Source organism: Carlito syrichta, unplaced genomic scaffold (genome assembly GCF_000164805.1).
Source record: "Carlito syrichta isolate Samal-C Ts95f unplaced genomic scaffold, Tarsius_syrichta-2.0.1 Scaffold309276, whole genome shotgun sequence".
Classification (NCBI taxonomy): Eukaryota; Metazoa; Chordata; class Mammalia; order Primates; family Tarsiidae; genus Carlito; species Carlito syrichta.
In genome coordinates this window covers 1,934,514-1,956,341 of record NW_007253372.1, presented here as the reverse complement: position 1 = coordinate 1,956,341, position 21,828 = coordinate 1,934,514, and the positions used below count along the sequence as shown (strand labels likewise).

The 21,828-nt window shown below is 41.9% G+C and overlaps 1 protein-coding gene across 1 annotated transcript in view; it reads left to right on the top strand.

The window, feature by feature from the left end:
• PREP (prolyl endopeptidase) overlaps positions 1–21,828 on the top strand; it is a 139,321-nt gene that overhangs the window by 103,879 nt on the left and 13,614 nt on the right. Inside the window, exon 12 of the mRNA XM_008067059.2 lies at positions 21,354–21,490. Within this exon, the coding sequence (XP_008065250.2) occupies positions 21,354–21,490 (137 nt within the window). The remainder of the gene's footprint in view (positions 1–21,353; positions 21,491–21,828) is intronic.

The following is a 21,828-nucleotide window of genomic DNA, read 5'->3' as shown; positions in this document are numbered from 1 at the left end:
TCCCCCGGCTAGCCCAACTTTAATATGGTACTCTTTTGTCAGTGGAAAACATAGTAGAGTCTAACCAGACTCTTCCTTTGGGGTGATATTGGTGAATTATACCCTCCTGTAAACACCCCTTTCCTCAGAGTATTGAGAGTCTGTGGTGGTGTCAGTTCGTGCGAATGATTTATGTCACTCTTCATACCTCAGTGGATTGACTTCCTGACTGGGGTCAGTATTATCAGGCAGGGCAGGTAGTTCTGAGGTCAGGATTAAAAAGGAAGTGACTCTTGGCCTTTGTTTCATTGGTTAATGTGACTACTTAATAAACAGCCTATCCCTAGCTCATGCTTGTAATCTCAGCATTTTGGGAGGCGTGGTGGGAGGATTGCCTGAGCCCAGGAGTTCAAGACCAGCCTGGCAACATAGTGAGACCTCTTCTCTACAAAAACATTAAAAAATTAGCCAGGTGTGATAGAACACGTCTGTAGTCCCAGCCACTTGGGAGGCTGAGACAGAAGGGTCGCTTGAGCCCCGCAGGTCAAGGCTGTGCCAGCTGTGAGTGTGCCACTGCACTTCAGCTGGGTCGACAGAGTGAGGCTCTGACTCTAAATAAATATATAAATAGCACATCCCTTATGGCTATATTTGTCTGCTGGTTTGACCAACTTTGTCTGGGCCCTGCCCTCTCCCTGACTCCACCTCCTTTGTCTGCATCTCCCTCCCCACCCCTCCCTTCCAGTGCCACCATCCTGGACAGGTGAGCGAAGGAGGGCCCACCTGACCACTTCCCTCTCCATCCTGTGCAATACAGCAGCCCTTCCTGCTCCCTTCCTTGTAGCCAGCTTTATTGTTTGTTCATTGTAGTTTTCACCAGCTGACGTTAGATTTTTATTTATGTGTACATCTGTCTCTCCTTTAGAATGTGGTTTTTGCTCACTGCTGTGTCCCCAGAGCCCAGAACACAGAATAGATACACATAAACACTTGACCAATGAGTGAAAGAGGCCGTGATAGATGGTGGACTTGAAATGATCTAGTTGTTGCCAGAAGCCTATAAAAATGAAACATTTATTTTTTTGTAACATGTCCATATTGGACCATCTTCCTCCACTCTGGTAGGGTGATTGGCCCTGTCCACTGAAAACAGACAAATATTGTCAGAAAATGAATGTTTTATTATTATTTTTACTTCTGTGAAATTGTTTACGTGACCTAGTCTATAAGAGTTATGTAGGGGTTGAAGTTTATGACCAAAACAGAAAATAATACTCTCCCTCCCTTTTAGAGTATGAGTCCTTTTTTTTTTTAAGCCAGGGTCTCACTCTGTCACCCAGACTAGAAGGAGTGCAATGGCATGATCAAGATGATCATGGCTCACAGCAGCCTCAACCTCCCAGGCACAGGCAATCTGTCCACCTCAGTATCCTGAGCAACTGGGACCACAGGTGTGCACTAACACGCTCAGCTAACTTTTTTTTTTTTTGTAGACGAGGTCTTGCCATGTTGCCCAGGTTGGTCCCAAACTCCTGGTTCAAGCAATCTGCCCACCTCAGCCTCCCAAAGTGCTGGGCTTACAGGTGTGAGCCACTGCACCCAGCCACATTTTTCTTTATATTTTCCTAGCATCATTTATTGCACCAGGGCCCTCCAGCTGTACGTTGTTGCATGCTTACAAAAGTTTGGGAACTTTTTTTTTGAGTTGGAATCTTGCTCTGTCACACAGGCTGGAGTGTAGTAGTGTGCTCACGGCCACCCCAGCATCAACCTACTGGGCTCCAGCGATCCTTATGAAACTATAGGCGTGTACTGCCACACCTGGCTAAGTTTTGATTTATTGTAGAGATGAGGTCTGACCAAGTTGCCCGAGCTGGTCATGAACCTGCATGCTCAGGCAATTCACTTGCCTCTGCCTCCCAAAGTGCTGGGATTACAGACTGAGCCGCTGAGCCACCGAGCCTGGCCTGGGAATTTTTTAAACAAGTTGAACAATTAAAAAATAAATTCTACTAACATGTAAATGATCAGCTAACATGAACAGCTGACCTATTCCTTATTATATTTTATGAGAATTTTTTTGTCATTACTTGGTTTTTATTTTTTCAGACTTGGGATGCTTAAAGCTCTCTGCTTAAAACTTTCTCCCATGAACTGACTTTTAGCTTTTCTAACATTGTATTTTTAAAAGCAGCCTCTTATTTCATGCACTCAGTTTCCTTTTCCTTCTTTGCCTTTCAATATATTTGTGGATTTGTATGTATGACTTGCGTTGTCTTCATTGTTTGTGTTTCTTGTAACGATGTCTTTGGCGCCGTATTAGTCTAAGTGAGGTCCCAGAAGTCACGGTGCCCCATAGAGAAGCCACGGAGGCTAAGGCAGTAGTAGCTATATTAATTAGACTAATTCTAATTTAAATAAATTGGAAATTTCAAGTGAGGAATCACAATGAGTGCTTAGGGAGTGACTTGGGGAAAAGATTACTTAAGCAAAGAAAAATAATTACTTCACAGACATTTATTAAGCACCGTGCACTGGCATTGTTGGCGGTGCTGGGAATGTAAGGACAGAGTTTTCTAGGGAGATGGGGTGTCATCAAACATTTCCAGCAATTTAATTGGGAGAGTCATATTAAAGTTTACCACAGCTGGGCACAGTGGCTCACACCTATAATCCCAGCACTTTGGGAGGCCAAGACGAGAGGATCGCCTGAGCCCAGGGGTTCAAGACCAGCCTGGGCTACTTGGTGAGACCTCATCTCTACAACAAATTAAAAAATTAGCCAGGCGTGGTGGCACATGCCTGTAGTCTCAACCACTTGGGAGACTGAGGCAGAAGGATCGCCTGTGCTCAGCAGGTCAAGGCTGTGGTGACCATGACCATGCCACTGCACTCCAGCCTGGGCGATAGAGTGAGACTCCGACTCAAAAAAAATTTTTTTTAATAAAAAATAAATAAAGTTGATCACAGATTTTGTGGGCACTTAGAGAAGGAGAAATGTCTGAGACTGCTCCTGGGAAGAAGGCTTCCAAGAAAAGAGCTTTGGGCAGACAGGAAGGGCACTGGAGGCAGAAGAGCTTGCATGGAAGCAAGGGTTATACCCAGCACCACAGAGAAGAAGCAAGTTGCCTGGTTAGAGCCATGCAGGTGACCCTGGAAAATGAAGAGCACTCCAGAGACACGAAACGGCCCATATAGAACACGCATGGTACCATCTACCTGCCAGGTGCTTGGAAAATTAGGGTGAGGAGCCAGGGAGAGTCATGAAGACTGGCAGTGGTGGTTGTTGACGAGCCCATGGGCACTGCTGAAAACTCCAGCAGTGTGTGTGGAGAGAGAAGAGAACCAGAGTCTCCAGGAACATTCACGTTTCAGGGACATGGGAGGAAGAGGAGCTGGAAAACTGGCATCACAGAAGTCAAGGGAGGAGAGTTTCAAGGAGGATGGTGTTGTATGGCAGAGAAGTCATGGGTGCAGACTGGGCAGTGTTGGGATTGGCCATGAGTATTTGACCAAGAGAGGAACCATTGAATGTTGGGTAGTAGATTGACAAGGCTGAGGGTAGGGGCAGGGAGCCAGCTGCTTCTAGCTGACAATGGGTCTCCTTACAGCCAGGGCATTGTGTGCTCATCACTGCTAGTAGAAACGTCACTCAACATGCACTAAATGAAAGTTTTTACACTCAATATACTAGCTTTGCTGCCAACCTTTCTGTACCACCCCTGATGCTTCATAATCATTCAGTAATACCCATCCGTCATCATGAATGCCATCTAGCATCAGCACGGTGTGTGACATTCTTGTCTAGACCTTCTATGAATGTGATTCAACTATTCATCTTCAGTTTTCATTTTTCCTAATTACTGGTGATAACAAAAGGTATATATATGTGATTAAAAGTATATTTCTGGCTGGGCTCATGCCTGTAATCTCAACACTTTGGGAGGCTGAGGCAGGAGGATTGCTTGAGCCCAGGAGTTCGAGACCAGCCAGGGCAACCTAGCGAGATCTCATCTCTACAAAAAAACAGACCAAAGAAATTTTGCCAAAAAGTTTTTTATGTATATCTCTGTATTTAGAAACATTTTAAAGGAATACCCAAGACCATTCTGTCATGATAGTGCTCAAACAAGGTGGTAGAAGACATGTAACAGCCATCCAAAAAGATAGAATTATTTACGGTTTCACTGATAAAATTTCTGCTACTGTTATTCCACTGGACAGATGTAAAAGAACATTCCACACAACCAAGTTTAGAGTATAAGTCAAAAAGAATTGGTTCTTGTACCTCCGCAGCAGTATTTCTAGACATTGTTATTTGTCTTTATTTCCCTCTTTTCCCCGCCCCCTCATCAGTGACTTCCCAGTAGCTATGGGTGATGCTGCCTTGAAGCCTCTTGTTCAGTCTGTCCTAATTGACCACCTCTTTGCAGGCTGCATCCATTCACTGGCTCGAGTCCACTTCTGGCTCCACGTTTCTTGGTGGGGGCTGAAGTGCACTGTGGTGCCTGCTCGTGGGCTTCTGAGCAATTGTTCTTTACGTAGCTTGAAATGATCAATGATGGATTTTCTTCTTGCCTCTTACTCACCTGGAGGATCTATTTTGGTGGTGACTTGCATTTGTATTGCCTGAAAAACTCTTAAATAGGAGTGGATCAGAGTATAATAGCATTGGATTTGTCCAACAGAATCTTGCATCAGTGTCTCTATGCCAGAGAATTTTACTTCTAAATTCACCTTTTCAGTATTCCCGTTGTTCCTTTTCTACAGGAAGAATTATCTTGTGTGCCTATGCTCCTTCCATTGTTTTGCTGCACCTCGGTTTCTCTTGGCTGTACAAACACAAAAAAAGGTCATTGGACAGTTATGTCAACTTCCCACTTCTAGGACTTTTGTCGGTGCTGTGCTCTCTTTAGGGCTGCACACAGCTTTATACGGTCCTGTGAACTGCTTGATTGCACAAATGCTTCACCAACATCTCTCTTTAATAGTTTGCCCTTTTAAGGGGTGAAGAATGATCAGCCACAAAGTTTTAAAGCTGCACAGTTTTCTTCTGCTCTGTTAATGAATGTTCTGACAGTAGTTTTGCTTCTCAACGTTTTGGTTATTTTATTTTTCTAATGCAATCAAATATAAATAAGTAGTCTGATGTTGTTGGAAGTTAATGAGGATTTGAAATGGATTTCAACTCTCCTTGTTGGGTTTTTATCATGCAGGTGCCATCTCATGCAGTAAATTACCATAACTAAACAGTTTAAGAGCCATACAGCTCATCTGCCCTGGCCCTGCAAAATTAATGGATTAACATCTACACATAAGGAAAATGTCAGATGTTACATATTTTTTATTAGTAATAAGTTGGAAATTTGTGACCTTGAAAAGCTTATATAATCTCTTAAGTGCCTCAACCAGAGTTGATTTTTATTGTATTACTTTTCAATTTACAAACGTTTCCAGACCAGGTTCTAGGCTGTTCTATTTGTATGGATTTTTTTTTTTTAATGAAATGCCGTTGAAACTACTTTTTCTTATGTTGGTTAACTGAAATATAGGATCCAGATTGGGCATTAACTTATGTAGTTATCTGGCATATGTTTTTTAAGTGCCTCAGTCAGAGATGATTTTTATTTTATTACTTTTCCATTTCCAAATGTTTTCAGGCCAGGCTTTAAGCTGCTCTATTTGTATGTGTTTTTTTTTAATGAAATACCATTTAAACTACCTTTTCTTACATTGTTTAATTGAAATATAGGGTCCAGACTGGGCGTTAATTTATGCAGTTATCGAGCATATGCAGAGGCAAGGCTAGGAGATTGACTGCTGCCTGGTTCACAGTAGCTAAGAGCATGGAGTTTGGAACCAGAAGGCAAGGGTTCAAATCCTGACTCCGTCCTTGATGATGTCAATGACTTGGGCTAGTTACTTAACAACTCCTCTGGTCAAGATGACCCCAGCTGAAAAGTGGGAGGTATTCATTGTCCTGTATCCATAGGGGATTGGTTCCAGGACTCCCTGTGGATACCAAAATTGGAGGATGCTGAAATCCCTTCTATAAAATGTTTTTGTGTTTGCATACAGCCCGTATACTTTATATTTCTAGATTCCTTATAATACTTGATATAATGGAAATGCAGTGTAAATAGTTGTTATATTCCTTTTTTTAAATGTGTATTATGTTTTATTGTTGTCCTGTTATTTTTTATTGGGGTCTTTTTTTTTCAATTCACAGTTGGTTGAATCTGTGGATATAGAATTTACAGAGACAAAAGTCTGACTACATAGACCTCATGTGTGGATTAAAATGAGAGAGACTATTTTTTAAGTCCTTAGCCTAGTGCTTTGTACATAGTAAGAACTAGATAAGTTTTTTAAGCATATCAAGCAAAAGAAATAATGTGAATTTTGACTAAGGTAAGAACTAAAGAAAACTGTTGTGGAAAACACAGAAACTAACTGGCAGGCATTTTTGCATTCGTTTTTAAGTGTATGGAAACGTTAGCTGATAATTAGCTTGCAAAGGAATTTATTGTCATTAGGTTCTGTCTTCCAGAGCCTTGGCTAACTTTTGTTTCCTGTGTTTTGGGTTATTTTAATATTCTCAGGTAAGGAATAACTTTCTCACAGGGAGGCTCTAAAGTGAAATGAATGGCCATTTGTGCTGGGGTTTTTTGGTTTTTGTTTGTTTCTTTCTTATTACTAGAATAGAAATATTAAAGCAGAGAGTGCACCTGCCTGTGATGAAGCTTTGGGGGTGCCAGCGTTGGGGAGGTGTGAAGAAGGTCTAACTTGACGTGACATTGGGTTGGAGCTCTGGAGATGTGAAATGGCAGTATCCCTCGAGAGTTCAGTTGAAGCTGGGACAGATTCACAAAGGGTGAAGGCAGAGAGTGGAGAGCTTTAGCAGTGGTCTAAAACTTGGACTTCATTTTGTAGAGAATGGAGAAGCATTGCCTGTTTTTAATAGGGAAGTGACCTGCATTAAAAGAAGGCAAGCTAGGATAGGTGTTTGGGGATCAAAAAAGGAGTGTCTAATATGTAATTCTAATTCATTTATTCACTCAACAAAATATTTATTGAATGCCAGTAGAGTTCATAAACCCCATGATGGATTCATCACGCTGTTTTCACGCAGGTGCAAAACACATCTGCATTCCATGTGTGGTCTCAGTCCCATCCTAGTTGCCTTAGTACAGGGCAGCTTCGGCCTATACCAGAATAGAAACTGCTTTCTCTGGGCCTCTGCACATAGTGGGGTCCCTTCGCTTTAATGAAAATGTCTGATAATGTGTTTTCATCGACCACAAAGAGATCAGACCAATGGGACTGACAGCTTTTATGTACTACAGTCAAGTCAGATTTACTCATCATAGCTGTGTGTGTTGAAATACCAAGAATACCTCTCAGATTAAAAAAAAAAAAAAGACAAAAACTCATCAAAGTGCCCTAGCACAAGATCCAGTGGTGCCTCCACCTCTACTCTTCTTTCCTTGTGTTCAGAACTCCCGCTTTTTTTTTTTTTAGTTGTAGTCTCATTCTGTCACCCAGGCTGGAAGGTAATGGCATGCTCCTGGCCACCACAGCCTCGACCTGCTGGGCTCAGGCAATCCTTCTGCCTCAGCCTTCTAAGTAGCTGGGACTACAGGCACACGCCACCATGCCCGGCTAATATTTTGATTTATTGTAGAGATGGGGTTGGGTCTCGCCAAGTTGCCCAGGCTGGTCTCGAACCTGCGGGCTCAGGCAGTCCTCTCACCTCAGCCTCCCAAAGTGCTGGGATTATAGGCATGAGCCACTGCACCCAGCCAGAACTCCCAGTTTTCTGTTTCCCATTTGCTTCACAATTAGAGAATGGGAAAAGGCATATTCCAGAGAACAGATGGCTGAGCCTTAAAGAACTGATGAATTTCTGCAGAGACTATCAGTGTAGCACCTAACACATTGCTGGTGCTCAAGAAATGTACTAACAATTAAAATAGATTTTTAAATAGACCAAGTTTGCTGTTACTGAGGTGCCCTGTGGGAGCTTTTAAGTCTCCAGTGCTGCAAAAATGTTCAGCCACCCTTGGAAAAACCAACTAAAACAGTCTAGAATAGACTTTGCCTTTATATTTTCTATGCAAAGGTGACTCTTAAACTCTTTCCACTCCCCCACAGTTAACTGCCTGGAAAAGACAGGATTACAACCTTCTAATGCCAGGCTGGTGTTTTTAACCTTAGCACAACACAGTTATGTGCAGAGCCTGCCTCTAACATAGGAAGTTCTCCGTATGCTTGGTTTACAAGGTCCTGACACACAGAGGTTACCTTCTGCCTGTTTCTTCGGGTAACAGAATGACTTGTTTCTTTTTGCATCAACTGTGAAATCTCAGAGAGATTTGTTCCCTGTCAGATTGATTGGCCACACTTAGCCCAGGCCACACAAGCGGCCTCCGTCAACTCTGATAAAAACGGGGAGCTCCACACCCTTGAATGAACAGTCCCCTTTCAACCTGTCAGGCGCTAAAATTAGGCAGAAGTTGCTATCACCAGACATTTTTCTCTTGGAAGGGCTTGCCCTTGGCAGTCTACCTTTATCCTTCCTATGCAAGTGCATCCCATTACTGGTGATAGTGGGAGTCCTGGCATTTGCCTGGGACAGCGCCAAGTCGGAACTAGATCAGATGTGTTGTCGAAGATTGTTTTGGGGAACTTAAGTGGTCGCACGTATTTGAGTGTCTTCATGAAATTGACTTCATTACTGAATGTATTCATTTCAAGGAGATCATTTCAGGGAGATAGTTGGTCTCTCCACAACTCAGGTTATTCACTTAAGGAATGGAAATGTTCCCTTGATTTATGTTTACTTGTTCCTTTTTTTTTTTTCCTTTAAAGGAAGCTATTTTTATTTTGTTTGTTAAAACCAAATTCACTTGTTAAGGCAGCCAGAACACGTGTTCAGGGATTCCCATCTTGTGCCAAATCACGCTTCCAGAATAAACCACTTTATGTTTGGGGATGCCTCTGGAAAGTTATACTTGACAATAGGGATTGGTCAATACTGAAATTTTAGACTATGTACTTTATAGAAATGTAAATCTTTTCTTTGGTAGTTTGTTGTTGTTTTGTTTTGTTTTCTTTTTTATTTTAAAGGTGTGGGGTACAATTCAGGATTAGGTATACAGGTGGTCATCATACAGATAAAGTTTGGTCCTCCCTATATTGCCTGGTTTGAGATCAGGTACCCTTATGTTGTTGTTTTAATTTAAAGGATTCAGCTAAAGGATCTGTGAGATCTTTTCTTTAAAAAAATCATTCATTAGAATATATGTGCAGAATTAGAAGCTGTTTTCAATTTAACTGATTACTGAGAAAGCAGGGATTCACAATAGCAAAAACATGGAACCAATGTCTTGATGCTGCTCATCGAAAGAGGACTGGATTTTTTAAATGGGATATATATACATGATGGAGTATTATGCAGCCATAAAGAAGGAAAAGATTATGAACTTCACAGCACCTTGGATGGACTTAGAGTCTATAACACTGAGTGATCTATCACAGAAACAAAGGACTAGTACCACATGTTCTCACTCATAAGCAGACCATGAACAATTATCATAATACTTTAAGAAAGGGATTGGCAATAGTGGGAAACTGCCGGGGGAGGGGGGAGAGGTGGGATTGGCAGTAGTGGGAAACTGTGGCGGGGAGGGACGCACACGACACACATCTCATCAACAAGGTCGTCTGCATAATGAACATTTATTTACTTAACCCTTTTATTGTACCCCACATCTTTAAAATTAAAAAAAGAAGTTGAATTTTTGGCTAGGGGCTGTGGTTCATGCTTGTAGTCCCCAGTGCTTTTGGGAGGCCAAGGTAGGAGGATCACTTGAGGCTAGAAGTTCAAAACTAGCCTGGGCAACATTGTGAGACCCCCTCTCAAACATAAAAGAATTAGCCAGGCATCGTGGCATGTGCCTGTAGTCCTAGCTACTCCAGGAGGCCGAGGTGGGAGAATCGCCTGAGCCTAGGATCTTGAAGCTGCAGGGAGTTATAATTGTGTCACTGCATTCCATCCTGGGTGACAGAGCAAGTCTCTTGTCACACACACAAGATAAAAGGTAATTGCTTCTTTTGAAAGTGGAATGGCATAGCAAGATTTAGTGGAGTTTTTATTGTTGTAATAACTTGTCTTCAAGATGGTAACACTGATGACTGTGGAGAGGTACCATCTTTCTAAGCAGATTCATTTTGCGAAACTAATGACAACCACCTCCTCTTTATCTGGAGTATAGTTTTTGAAATACTCGAATAAGTCTCTTTTTTAAGAGCATAACAAAAGCAGAAAAGCAAATAAAGCCCAGCATCTCTGGCACACTGTTATTTATCCTCTGGATTCCCTAGAGACTGGTGGTCATTGCCTGGTAGGGGGGAATGAATGTTTTAAATCCATGACAAAGGTTCTAACATTTGCAGCATTGTTGCATAATTACTTCCAATAGGTATTTACAAGGAATTAATAGCTTGATGTAAGTTACTTTGTGATACAGTTACTTTGTGAGCCAGGGACTTGGGAAACCATGGTGGTAGTTTGCCATAAGCCATAATCTTGCCAGGTATGTTATCTTCATGAATCTTATTTTGTGGTGGTAAAATAAGAGAGGACTTCTGCCAGCTGGTAGAAGTCCTGCAGTGACGACCTCTCCTTGTATCTGAAACAGTTTAAAGTCCCAGAATTAGGAATTATCATCTTATCTCCTTAGGACTGAGAAAGAACTGACACCAGCTTTGTCTACTAGGTGCAGTCTTGTGACTGTGTCCTCTATCAAGAAGCAGTGTGGGCTTCAGCGAGGGTGTGGTTTTCCTTTCAGCCTTGTTGTGCTTAATGTCCTTGGTTTTAGATGTGCAATAACGTTGTTACACATCTTCATTCGTGAGTCTCCAAAATGAAGAATTTAAGTTTTTTGTTTGTTTTATGTTGAAGGAAAATTTTTACTTTTAAGTATAGACAACCCAACAGTGTCCATTTAGCCCAGTTTAATGGCAAGTTCTTTGATCTTTGTCTTTTCCAGCTTGACAGTTCAAGCCATGGATTTTGGACCCAGGGCATTGCCTCCCCAGTGATGGCAGGTCTCATCACATCTGTTGTCGTCATTGGTCCTGATGACTTCCGCCGGCTTAGTCAGAGCTCCTTTGACCTTAAGTTAACCTGTGTGAAAACAGCCAGGGTACAGGTTGTCCTGTGGACTAGGCATCCCAATATGGCAGTCCCCTTGATAATGCGGACACAGGGCAGGTAGAAAGACAAGCAGCTCGATGGGATCCACGTCATAAGCAGTCTCCACCTACTGAGTCATCTTGTTCTCTACCCTAGTGGTGACAGTACCCGGATGGCAGGTGGTCATTTAGTGGGGACAACCCTTTCGCCAGCAGCAATCTTCTCAACCCAGCCCAACAGTCCCTGCTCCTTCTCTTGCTTTGGTCTGTACTTGTGGGCCAGCTTAAACAATTGAGGAACTATCTGGTGGTCCAGTGTCTGGGTGAACTGGTTAATCACAGGATGCTTTGTCAGCCGCTTATAGAAAATAGCCCTTTGTCACTGAAGCTGGATGTAACAGGACCATTTGACAAAGCAGATGAGGTCCCTTGGGTCTGGATGTCCTGTTCAATGCCAAAATTCTTGGGCCTTTCTCTGACAGGGTATTTAACTTACCACCTTCTTGGCCTCCTGCTTCCAAGATGCCAGCAGAGGACAGGGCCATCTACTTCCCCTCCAGCTGTCCAAGATGCCAAAATAATTCAAGTTTTAAAAGGAGAAGACAATGAAATTAAAGAAGGAAGTTTTCCTTAATTCAGTGTTTAACTTTGGTCAGCCTCTGGCTGGCTCACTAATGTTTGGAAATAACTGTAGTTTGGAGTGACTGTGTGATGTTTGTCTTTATTTAGTTTTTAGTTTTTGCTTTATCAGTATCCCTGATGAAGAGATATTAACATACTTGATGATAGTCCCTCTTATGAGATCTCATGGGTGTTTCCAAAGACCCTCTGTCGGTCGTGGATTCTTTGTGATGTTTGTTGTCTGTTAAGGTGAAAGGGGGTGCCAGGTCACAAGTTCCTTGTTGAGCTGGATTTGCCACACCCCCCTTTGCTCTGCTGCTGACAGGAAGAAGGAAGACAGGACCCTGCCAGCCTCAAGTGATGAGCCATTAGCCCTGGAGGACAGACAGGCTTTTTCTGCGACTCAAGTGGGCGCCTGTTAGATCCCATGTGAGCACTTTGTTTTCCTGTCCATTAAGGATCCCATAAAAGCTTTGGCATCCCATTACAGGGCTGCATCCACAGTGGACACTCAGGAAAAATGGGTGTGTATCGTCAGCTCTCTTGTTGGTTACAAGTATAGTGGAAAGGAGAAGGAATTATTTTTGCTTTTTAACTTGAACCCCTGAGTACTGTGGTAGCAATAAACTGTCAAATAATGAAAAATGACACATGGGTATGAGCTTTGGCAACTACTTATCTAGCATTAAGGGCTCATATATATATGGCATGGTAATTATTATGTTACTAATAGTAGCTTAAGTTTTAATTCTTACCCCAATTCTACTTTAGTGAATGAGCAGAGTCAGGAAGACCAACTGGTTATGAGGCTTATGGAGCAGAGAGCTCTGAGCAGGTTTCCCATATAGATGGCAGAGAAGAGACTTTGTACCAAATGACTGAGTACCAGGGTGTGGGGGTTCTTGGCACAAGTGATGATCCTGAGGGCTGACAGCCAAGTAGCAAGAGAATGAAACCTGAAAAGGAACCAGTTCAAAAGTGGCTTTTCTGAACAGTGAGGGAAAAAATCAGAATCTATTCTTCAACAAATAATGTATGCTAGTTGACCATTTGGGAAAAACTAGTTAGATATCAGACCACATGTGAAAATAAAATATAAAATGTAAAAAAAATCAAGGTGAAAACACAGCAATATTTTTATAACTTGGGGTAGAGAATTCTTTTTATATAAGATAAGAAACTACAAGAGAAAAAACAGATAATGGATACATACATAAATACTATCAACTTCTTGCAGCTCAAGAGCTACAAAGAAGGTTTAAGTGGTTAAGTGGTTAAAAAAAATGGTGTCCTGGGAGAAAAATAAACAGATGTTTATATTAAAGATATGAGTTTCTGTAATCAAAAGGAAAAGTAACACAGTGAAAGAGTTGTTCTCCAGGGACAGAATATAAAATGACTATAAAAATGTTTGCTAATAATAAAACAAAATGATAAGGAAATTGCAGTGTTGGCCTACTAGACTAGCAAGAATTAAAATCCGTTTTTAACATCCACTGTTGATAAGAAATGGACACTTAGGTAAACATTGTCACTAGGCACTTCAGTTATTAAGCCCTTTTTGGAGAAGTGTTTGTTAGAATCTGTTGGATTTTTAAATGCACATACACTTTGATCTACCAGTCTCATGTCTGAGAATATAACAGAAGTCATAGCATGAATATACCAGATTTATCACAAAGGGATTCATTCCATCATTTTTGATAACCGAAACGTAAAGAATAGTCTACATATGTATCACAAGCAAATAGTTAGATAAATGTGTGCACATTCATAAATGAAATATCAGAGCCATTTTTTTTTTGGTAGCCATTTTTTTATTATTAACTTTTTTTTTTTGAGTCAGAGTCTCTGTCGCTGGAGTGCAGTGGCACATTCGCAGTTACCACAGCCTTAACCAGCTGGGCTCAGGCAATTCTTTAGTCTTAGCCTCCCAAGTAGCTAGGACTACAGACATGTGCCACCACACCTGGCTTTTATTTATTTATTGTAGAGAAAAGGTCTTGCCAAGTTGCCCAGGCTGATCTTGAAGCCATGTGCTCAGGCAGTCCTCTCACCTCCACCTCCCAAAGTGCTGGGATTACAGGTGTAAGCCACCCCACACCTGGCCCTAGGTAGCCATTTTTCTAATGAGGTAAGTTTTACTCTGGAAAGACCTCCAAGGTATTTTGGTAAGTGAGGAGTGGGGAGAGTGAGTCATAGCCCAGTATTCACCAGACTCTACTTCTCAGTGTGTAATAATAACCTGTATGTATATGAATATGTGTAAGTACATGTGTCTCTGTAAGCTCATGAAAAAGTTGGGAATGATATACCCACTGGGGTAGAGGTAGGGCTGGAGAAACAACAAGAAAGACAAAAACATTCTTTGATGACCTTAAGCAGAGCAGTAGTGGGGACCAGAGTGACCTCCATGGGAAACTGGTGAGTGTGAATGAGAGGTACTCTGAATGATCCATCAGGGAGGGAGAGGGAGATTTAGCTTGAAGGACATAGGGCGATACAAACAGTCTGCTTTTATTATATAGGACTGGAGAAGTTTGGGTCTAATCATATGCCAAAGAAAGGGAGAAATCCCACAATAAAAAGCTATGATAACTGGAAGAGTGCAGTGGTAATTGAGGCAGTAAAGGAATGAAATCAAGGCTGGGCTGGCTTTCTCCTTCTGGGATTGCTGAGGTTGAATGAAGATGGCAGAAGCTTTTCAAAAAGTCCAAGTAGTTGGCCCCTGTGAAAACAGCCAAGGCCAAATGCAAAGAGTGGATGCGAATGAGTTGGGAATGGAAGACAGTGGAAAACATTGAAAACAGCTACCCTGGAATTGATTTAGGGGAGAAAAAAGATATAAGGAAGACATTTAGGAAAGAGAAAACTTAAGGAATTCATCTAGGGAGGAAAAAAAGACTAAGTTCAGAGCTCTGACTTCAAGTATTATTAATTTGTAATGAAGCGAGTTGGCATTTCCTAAGTCCAGTAGCCCAGGGGAGAATGAATCCAGTGGGTTAGGGTCAGAATTAGAGGAGTTCAGGCATTAGTGACATTTAAAGAGCTGTCCAAGGGTCCCAAGCTGGGCAAAAAAGCCCAAGGGACACTGACAGCTAAATAGGATCTAAGGAGCTAAATGTCATAATAAGAGTTTAAAAAATAAAAAAGCAGATATCTTAGGAGTAAGGATATGAAAGAGGTAGTGAAAGAGGGAGTTGGAGTCATAAGGGAGACTGTCATAGTTTTTGCAGAAGAATTTCAAGCTCTAAGAGCCAGGCCATAGCCATGGTGATGGGTAAGTGTCACTGTTTGGTTTGTCTCCATAAACTCTTAAGTCCCATGAGTGCAGGGATTATGCAGGTCATTTTCGTGTTTACTCTCCAAGACCAAGTGCAGTGCCTGACTCATAATAGTCACAAAGCAAATATGTGAGGAAACCAGTGGTTAGGGTGGGATGCAAACTAAGGTTTTGACATTGAGGTATTCAAGTATCTGTAAAGTGAGGATGCTGGACAGGCTGTACATTTCACTGAAGGAAGTCACGGTGACCTGGGTAAAGAGAAGTATAGAATCTTTTTAAGTTGCCAAGGATTGATTAGGTGTGGTGGCTGTAATCCCAGCACTCTGGGAGGCCTAGGTGGGAGGATTGTTTGAGCCCAGGAGTTTGGGACCAGCCTAAGCAATGTAACAGGACCCTCATCGCTGCAAAAATCAAAAAGTTAGGCAGGCTTGGTAGCACATGTCTGTAGTTCCAGCTACTTAGGAGGCTAAAGCAGGAGGATTGCCTGAGCCCAGGAGGTCGAGGCTGTAGTGAGCCACGATGCACTTCAGCCTAGGCAACAGAGTAAGACCCTGGCTCAAAAAATAAAAATAAAATCACTATAGATGGTGGGAAAATGTCTAGTTTTAGTTGATATTGATGGGTGAGGATGGCGGGGGTGTGAAAAGCAAATGGCATGACTGGATTTTTGAGCCAGATCCGCCTGCCACAGAAGATCTCGGATATGTGCTAAATCTGTGGGTCTGGGGCCTCCGCCTCAGACCTGTGGAATTGGAATCTCTGGGGATGAGGCCTGGGAAGCTGTATTTTTAACAGGCTCTTGACAGATACTCAGGTCCAGCCAATAAGGTTCAAGAACCAGTAGTTTTAGATTCTGATATGGAGCTTTCTGGCCAGGTGTAGGAAGCAAATGGAAGAGAGGCGTGGAGTTTGCCAACTTCACCTCCTCACCCGGCACATTCAACAGGGGGAAAGGAAAATCCCCAAGCCTCTTAAAAGTGTTGAAAAAAGTGACTTCAAGTGGAAACCAGTTTTGATCAAGTTAAAGAAGTAGAAAGTGCATGACGGAAAATGCGTGGGCTGTTTTTAATGACTACAGGAAGTCCCCAACATACGAACCCTTTTCGTTCCAAGAGTGCATTCGTAAGTCCAGTTTAAGTCCAAGAGTTAGCTTAGCTGCCCAACTGACAGTCGGCTACATAGTACTGTATGTATTTAACAGGTTATACTGACACCTGTTTTTAATACATTAAAAACCCCACTTTAACATGCATTGTTAAAGTTCATAAGTTGAAGGTTCATATGTCAGGGACTTACTATATTCCTAGAATTTCTGCATGGATTCCCTTCATAGTTATCAAAAGGTTCAGGGTTCAATTTACCCTTTTATTGAAGAGGCAGGTTTAGGTTTAGTATCAGAATTGCCATTTCATAAATGGAAATGATGGGAGATACTGCTGTGTGTGGGAGTACATGCCCACATTTGACCAAATATGTATATACACATATATGTTGTATGTACATACATATCTTGTTTTATTGTACTTCACAAATAGTGTGTTTTTGACAGATTATAGATTTGTGGCAACCCTAGGTCAAACAAGTTTTATCAGTACCATTTTTTTCCAACAGCATGTGCTTATTTTATGACTCTATGTCATATTTTGGTAATTTTTGCAATATTTCAGACTTTGTTATTATCATATTTTTTATGGAGATCTCTGTTCAGTGGTCTTTGTTACTATTGTCATTTTTGAGTGCCATGAACCATGCCCATGTAAGATAATGAGTTGGTAAATGTTGTGTATGATCTTGTTGCTTCACTGACTGGCCATCCCCCATTCCCATCTCTCTCCCTCTCTCTTGTTTTCCTATCCCCTTCAATACAACAATATGGAAATTAGGCAGTTAATAACCCTAGGATGACCTGTAAGTGTTCAAGTGAAAGAAGACTTGCATATCTCCCACCTTAAATCAAAAGCTAGAAATGGCTAAGCTTAGTGAGAAAGGCATGTCAAAAACTGATACAGGTCTAGTGACACCTAAGCCTCTTGTGCCTAACAGCCAAGTTGTGAATGCAAAGGAAAAGTTCTTAAAAGAAATTAAAAGTGCCTGGTGATCATACAAATAATAGGAAAGTAAATCAGCCTTATTGCTGACAGGGAGAAAGTTTGAGATAGATAGAAGATCAAACCAGCCATAACATCCCTTAAGCCAAAACCAAATCCAAAGCAAGGCCTTAACACTCTTCAGTTCTCTGAAGGCTGACAGAGGTGAGGAAGCTACAGAAGGAAAATTTGAAGCTAGCGGAGGTTGATTCATGAGTTTTGAGGAAAGAAGCCATCTCTATAATATCAAAGGGTAAGGTGAAGCAGCTGATGGAGAAGTTGTAGCAGGTTACCCAGAAGATCTTGTTAAAATCATTGAAGGTGGCTACACTAACCACAGATATTCAGTGTAGATGAAATAGCTGTGTAGTGGAAGAAGATGCCATCTAGTACTTTCACAGCTAGAGAGAAGTCAATGCAGTTGGTGATTTAAGTTGAAGTCAGTACTCATATACTATTTTGAAAATTCTAGGGCCCCTAAGAATTATGCTTGGTCTATTCTGCCTGTGCTCTATAAATGGAACAGCAAAGCCTGGGTGACAGCACACACACCTAGTTACAGCATGGTGTCCTGAATATTTTAAGCCCACTGTTGAGACCTACTGCTCAGAAAAAAAAAAGATTCCTTTGAAAATATTACGTTGACGATGCACCTGATCACCTTAGAGATCTAATGAAGCTGTACAAGGAGATGGATGTTGTTTTCATGCCTGTAAACACAACAGCCATTTTGTAGCCCACAGGTCAAGGAGTAATTTTGACTTTCAAGTCTTACTGTTTAAGAAATACCTTTCCTGAGGCTTTTGCTGCCATGAATAGTGATTCCCCTGAGGGATCTGGACAGAGTAAATTGGAAGCTTTCTAGAAAGGATTCACTATTCTAGATGTCATTAAGAACATCCGTGATTCATGGGAGGAGGGCAGGAATTTGGAAGAAGTTTATTCCAAACCTCTTGGAGAACACTGAGGAGTTCAAAACTTCAGTGGAGGAAGTACCTGCAGATGTGATGGAAATAGCAAGAGAACTAGAATTAGAAGATGTGACTGAATTGCTGCAATCTCATGATAAAACTTGAACAAATGAGGAGTTGGCTTCTTATAAATGAGCAAAGAAAGTGGTGTCTTGAGATGGGATCCCCTCCTGTTGAAGATGCCGTGAACATTATTGAAATGACAAAAAAGGATCTAGAATATTCAATAAACTTAGTTGAGCCGGGCTTGGTAGCTCAGCCTGTAATCCCACGCCTTAGGAGGCTGAGGTGAGTGAATTGTCTGAGTCTGTGGGTTCGAGACCTGCCTGGGCAACTTGGCGAGACTTCATCTCTACAATAAATTTAAAAATCAGCCGGGCATGATAGCGCATGCCTCTAATTCCGGCTACTCAGAAGGCTGAGGCGGAAGGATCACCAGAGCCCAGCAAGTCAAGGCTGCAGTGGCCGGGAGCGGCCACTGCACTCCAGTCTGGGCGACAGAGTGAGACTCCAACTCAAACAACAAAACAAAACAAAACAAACTTAGTTGATAAAGCAGCTGCATGGGTTGAGAGCATTACCTCCAATTTTGAAAGTTCTGCTGTGGATAAAATGCGATCAAATAGCATCAAATGCTACAGAGAAATCTTTCATGAAAGGAAGAGTCAATCAATGTGGTAAAATTCATTTTTGTCTCTTAAGAAATTTCCACAGCCAGGCTCGGTGGCTCAGCCTATAATCCCATGCTTTGGGAGGCCGAGGTGAGTGGATTGCCTGAGCCCACGGATTCGAGACCCGCCTGGGCAACTTGGCAAGACCTCATCTCTACAATAAATCAAAAAATTAGCCAGGCATGGTAGCGTGCACCTCTACTTCCAGCTACTTGGAAGGCTGAGGTGGAAGGATCTCCGGAACCCAGCAGGTTGGGGCTGCCATTGCCATTGCACTCCAGTCTGGGCGACAGAGTGAGACTGCAACTCAAAAAAAAAAAAAAAGAAATTTCTACAGCCACTCCAACCTTGAGCAACCACCACCTTGATCAATCAGCAGCAACACTGGAGCAAGACACTCTGCCAGCAAAAAGGTTACAATTTGCTGACAGCTCAGATAGCCAGTAACATTTTTAGCAGTGAAACATTTTTAAGTAAGTCATGCACATTGCTTTTTTTAGACATAATGCTATGTTCACTGAATAGACCAGAGTATAGTTTTATCATAATTTTATATGCTCCAGGAAAGCAAAAAATTGTGACTCACTTTGTCATGATAGCCTGGAACCAAAATCATGGTATCTCCAAGGTATGCCTGTGTTATTTTTTTTTCCAAGACTGAAATAACCTTCCCGTAAAGAGTTTTCTTGCCCATGATAAACTCATCTCTGCAGTGTTCATTCACGTATGGACAGTGTCCAAAATATTGGACCAGCCCAAAGCTTGGATATATTTTTGTAACTGCAGGCATAAAGGAGACTTAATGCTTTTGCTCTGAAAGGATGCCTTTGTCCTGGAGCCACATGAGGGAGTTGTAGGCAATGGAAATCTTACAGGTGGAAACAAGTGGGATCAGAGGAGGAAGTTGAATGGTCATGAAGTATCAAGAGAGAGCATTTTGGGAACAGATAGGGTCTGAGAGTCGGTGGTGGGAACGACAGGTACATCAGTCCAGCTGGCAGGGTGAAGGTCAGAGTGCACAAAGAGGGGGTCAGCCTGGGGAGAGTTGAGCTGAACAGGGATTTGAGACTAGGTGGGAAGTCGGGGATATTGGGGGGGAATTTGTTTTTTTGCACAGATAATTCAGCAAAGGGAGAATCACGTGAGACAGTTTGCCCTCTGATGCTGTTGGCTCTGTGTTGCAGTGCTTAAAAATCCTTCCAACTCTTGAAGTGAAGGACCAGTGTTTTAGCCCCAGCCAACCCCTTGAAACCTGTTCCTCTTGCTCTGCATTGATTTCTACCCACCCATAGTTATTCTTTATTAATGGCTGCTGACCGGCCTTAAATAACTTTAAATAAAACTCTCCCCTCTGATAATTTTGAATTCTGCAGAGTATTGGCCATGATTCCTAAACTTCCAGATTTACATATAGCTCTCAGTATTTCTCTCCAAAGTCAGAAACAAATGCTTTTTATGCTAATATTTGTTGGCAGGTTTCAAAAAACTACCAGACTTGCAGGCATTTATTATGGTCCCATTACACCCTTCTCTAAATCAGCACCCCTGCTCATGCTCCCTGCCCCCCACTATTTATTTCCAGGGATTTTGTGGCAACTCTCTGCAACACAGAACTGCTACCTTAAAGAGTTTGAACTGTACTGTGGCTCCACATCACACTAAGTGTAAAGGCGTATGCCCTCAACTGGAACTTGTGATGTCAGTGAGCCGCTTCTGTCCTGGCACCTTCCAGGGGTCACTTGGGGTAAAGACACCGTGTTTGCCCAAAGAGGAGGCAATTTACAGTTTTCCTATCTGGAAGAACCATTATCAGCTTTGTGCATCTTACCATATATTCTTTGACTTATCACTTGAATAGCTTTTAATAGTTCCTTTTTCTTAATCTTTTATCCAAAAAGTAATGAATACAGCAATGTTAACTGTGAACTTGCCAGGGTTTGCCCAGATTCAGGAAGGTTTTATGAGGCTTAGTTATCAATACTGAAAAAAAACATGTTTGTTTAACCAGAAATAATGGGATTTCATGTTGTTCCTAATCAGCTTCCTGAGCTAGTATGTTGCTGCTAACATTTGTTTGTTGGTTGATCATAGAAATATGATGTATTGAGTGTCTGAACATTTAGAGAGGAAGTTGAGTATGAAATTTATCTCCTAGAAAAGAAGTCAGTCTCCCTGGATAGAGTTGCTTGGTAGCATGGCCAAATCAGACTTGCCAGCAGTGAGAGGGACAAGAAAGAGCAGAGAATGGAAAACCTCTTCTCTTATGGGCCTGGGAAGACTGGCTCGATGGGGATGCAGACCTGAGACTGAGGGAGATTAAGCGACCTGCTGAGGGCACCAGCTAGAGAGCTATAGAATAAGAATTCACATTTGAGTCTCCCTGTTTTCAGACCCAGGCTCTTTTCACTGCTCATAAAAACTGAAAGAAACTTTACCACCAAACAGCCCTTTAGAGATCCTAGACTTTCGCTGTGCTGAAAGGATGCAAGTATTTACTAAGTAATGCTAAATCGATGTATTCTGCTTTCTTCTGTTCTAGATTTTCTACCCTAGCAAGGATGGTACAAAGATTCCAATGTTCATTGTGCATAAAAAAGGCATAAAGTTGGATGGTTCTCATCCTGCTTTCTTATATGGCTACGGTGGCTTCAACATCTCTATCACGCCCAATTACAGGTAAGCTCCGAACGCTCATAGAACTTTTAGTCTAGAACGGCAGTGTGTACGTGATCTTCTCCACAGAGTAGAAAGAAACCAGAGACAGGGCTATTAACTCATGCTTTTCTGATATATATAATTATATATTTCTTGCCCATTGTGTTCACAGAGGAGCAGGAGTTTGTGTTAACTACTTGACTTTTTCTTTTTTTTTTAAATCGAGAATTGTAGGATTATTACAAGCTAATCGTATTTTTTAAATATCCTCCGTGGAATAGGTAGTTTGAGAAGTAAATGTGAAAGCTGCAGCTGCCTGGCTGCAGAAGATGAGTGTCAGCTGAGGTCTTGAGGAATCT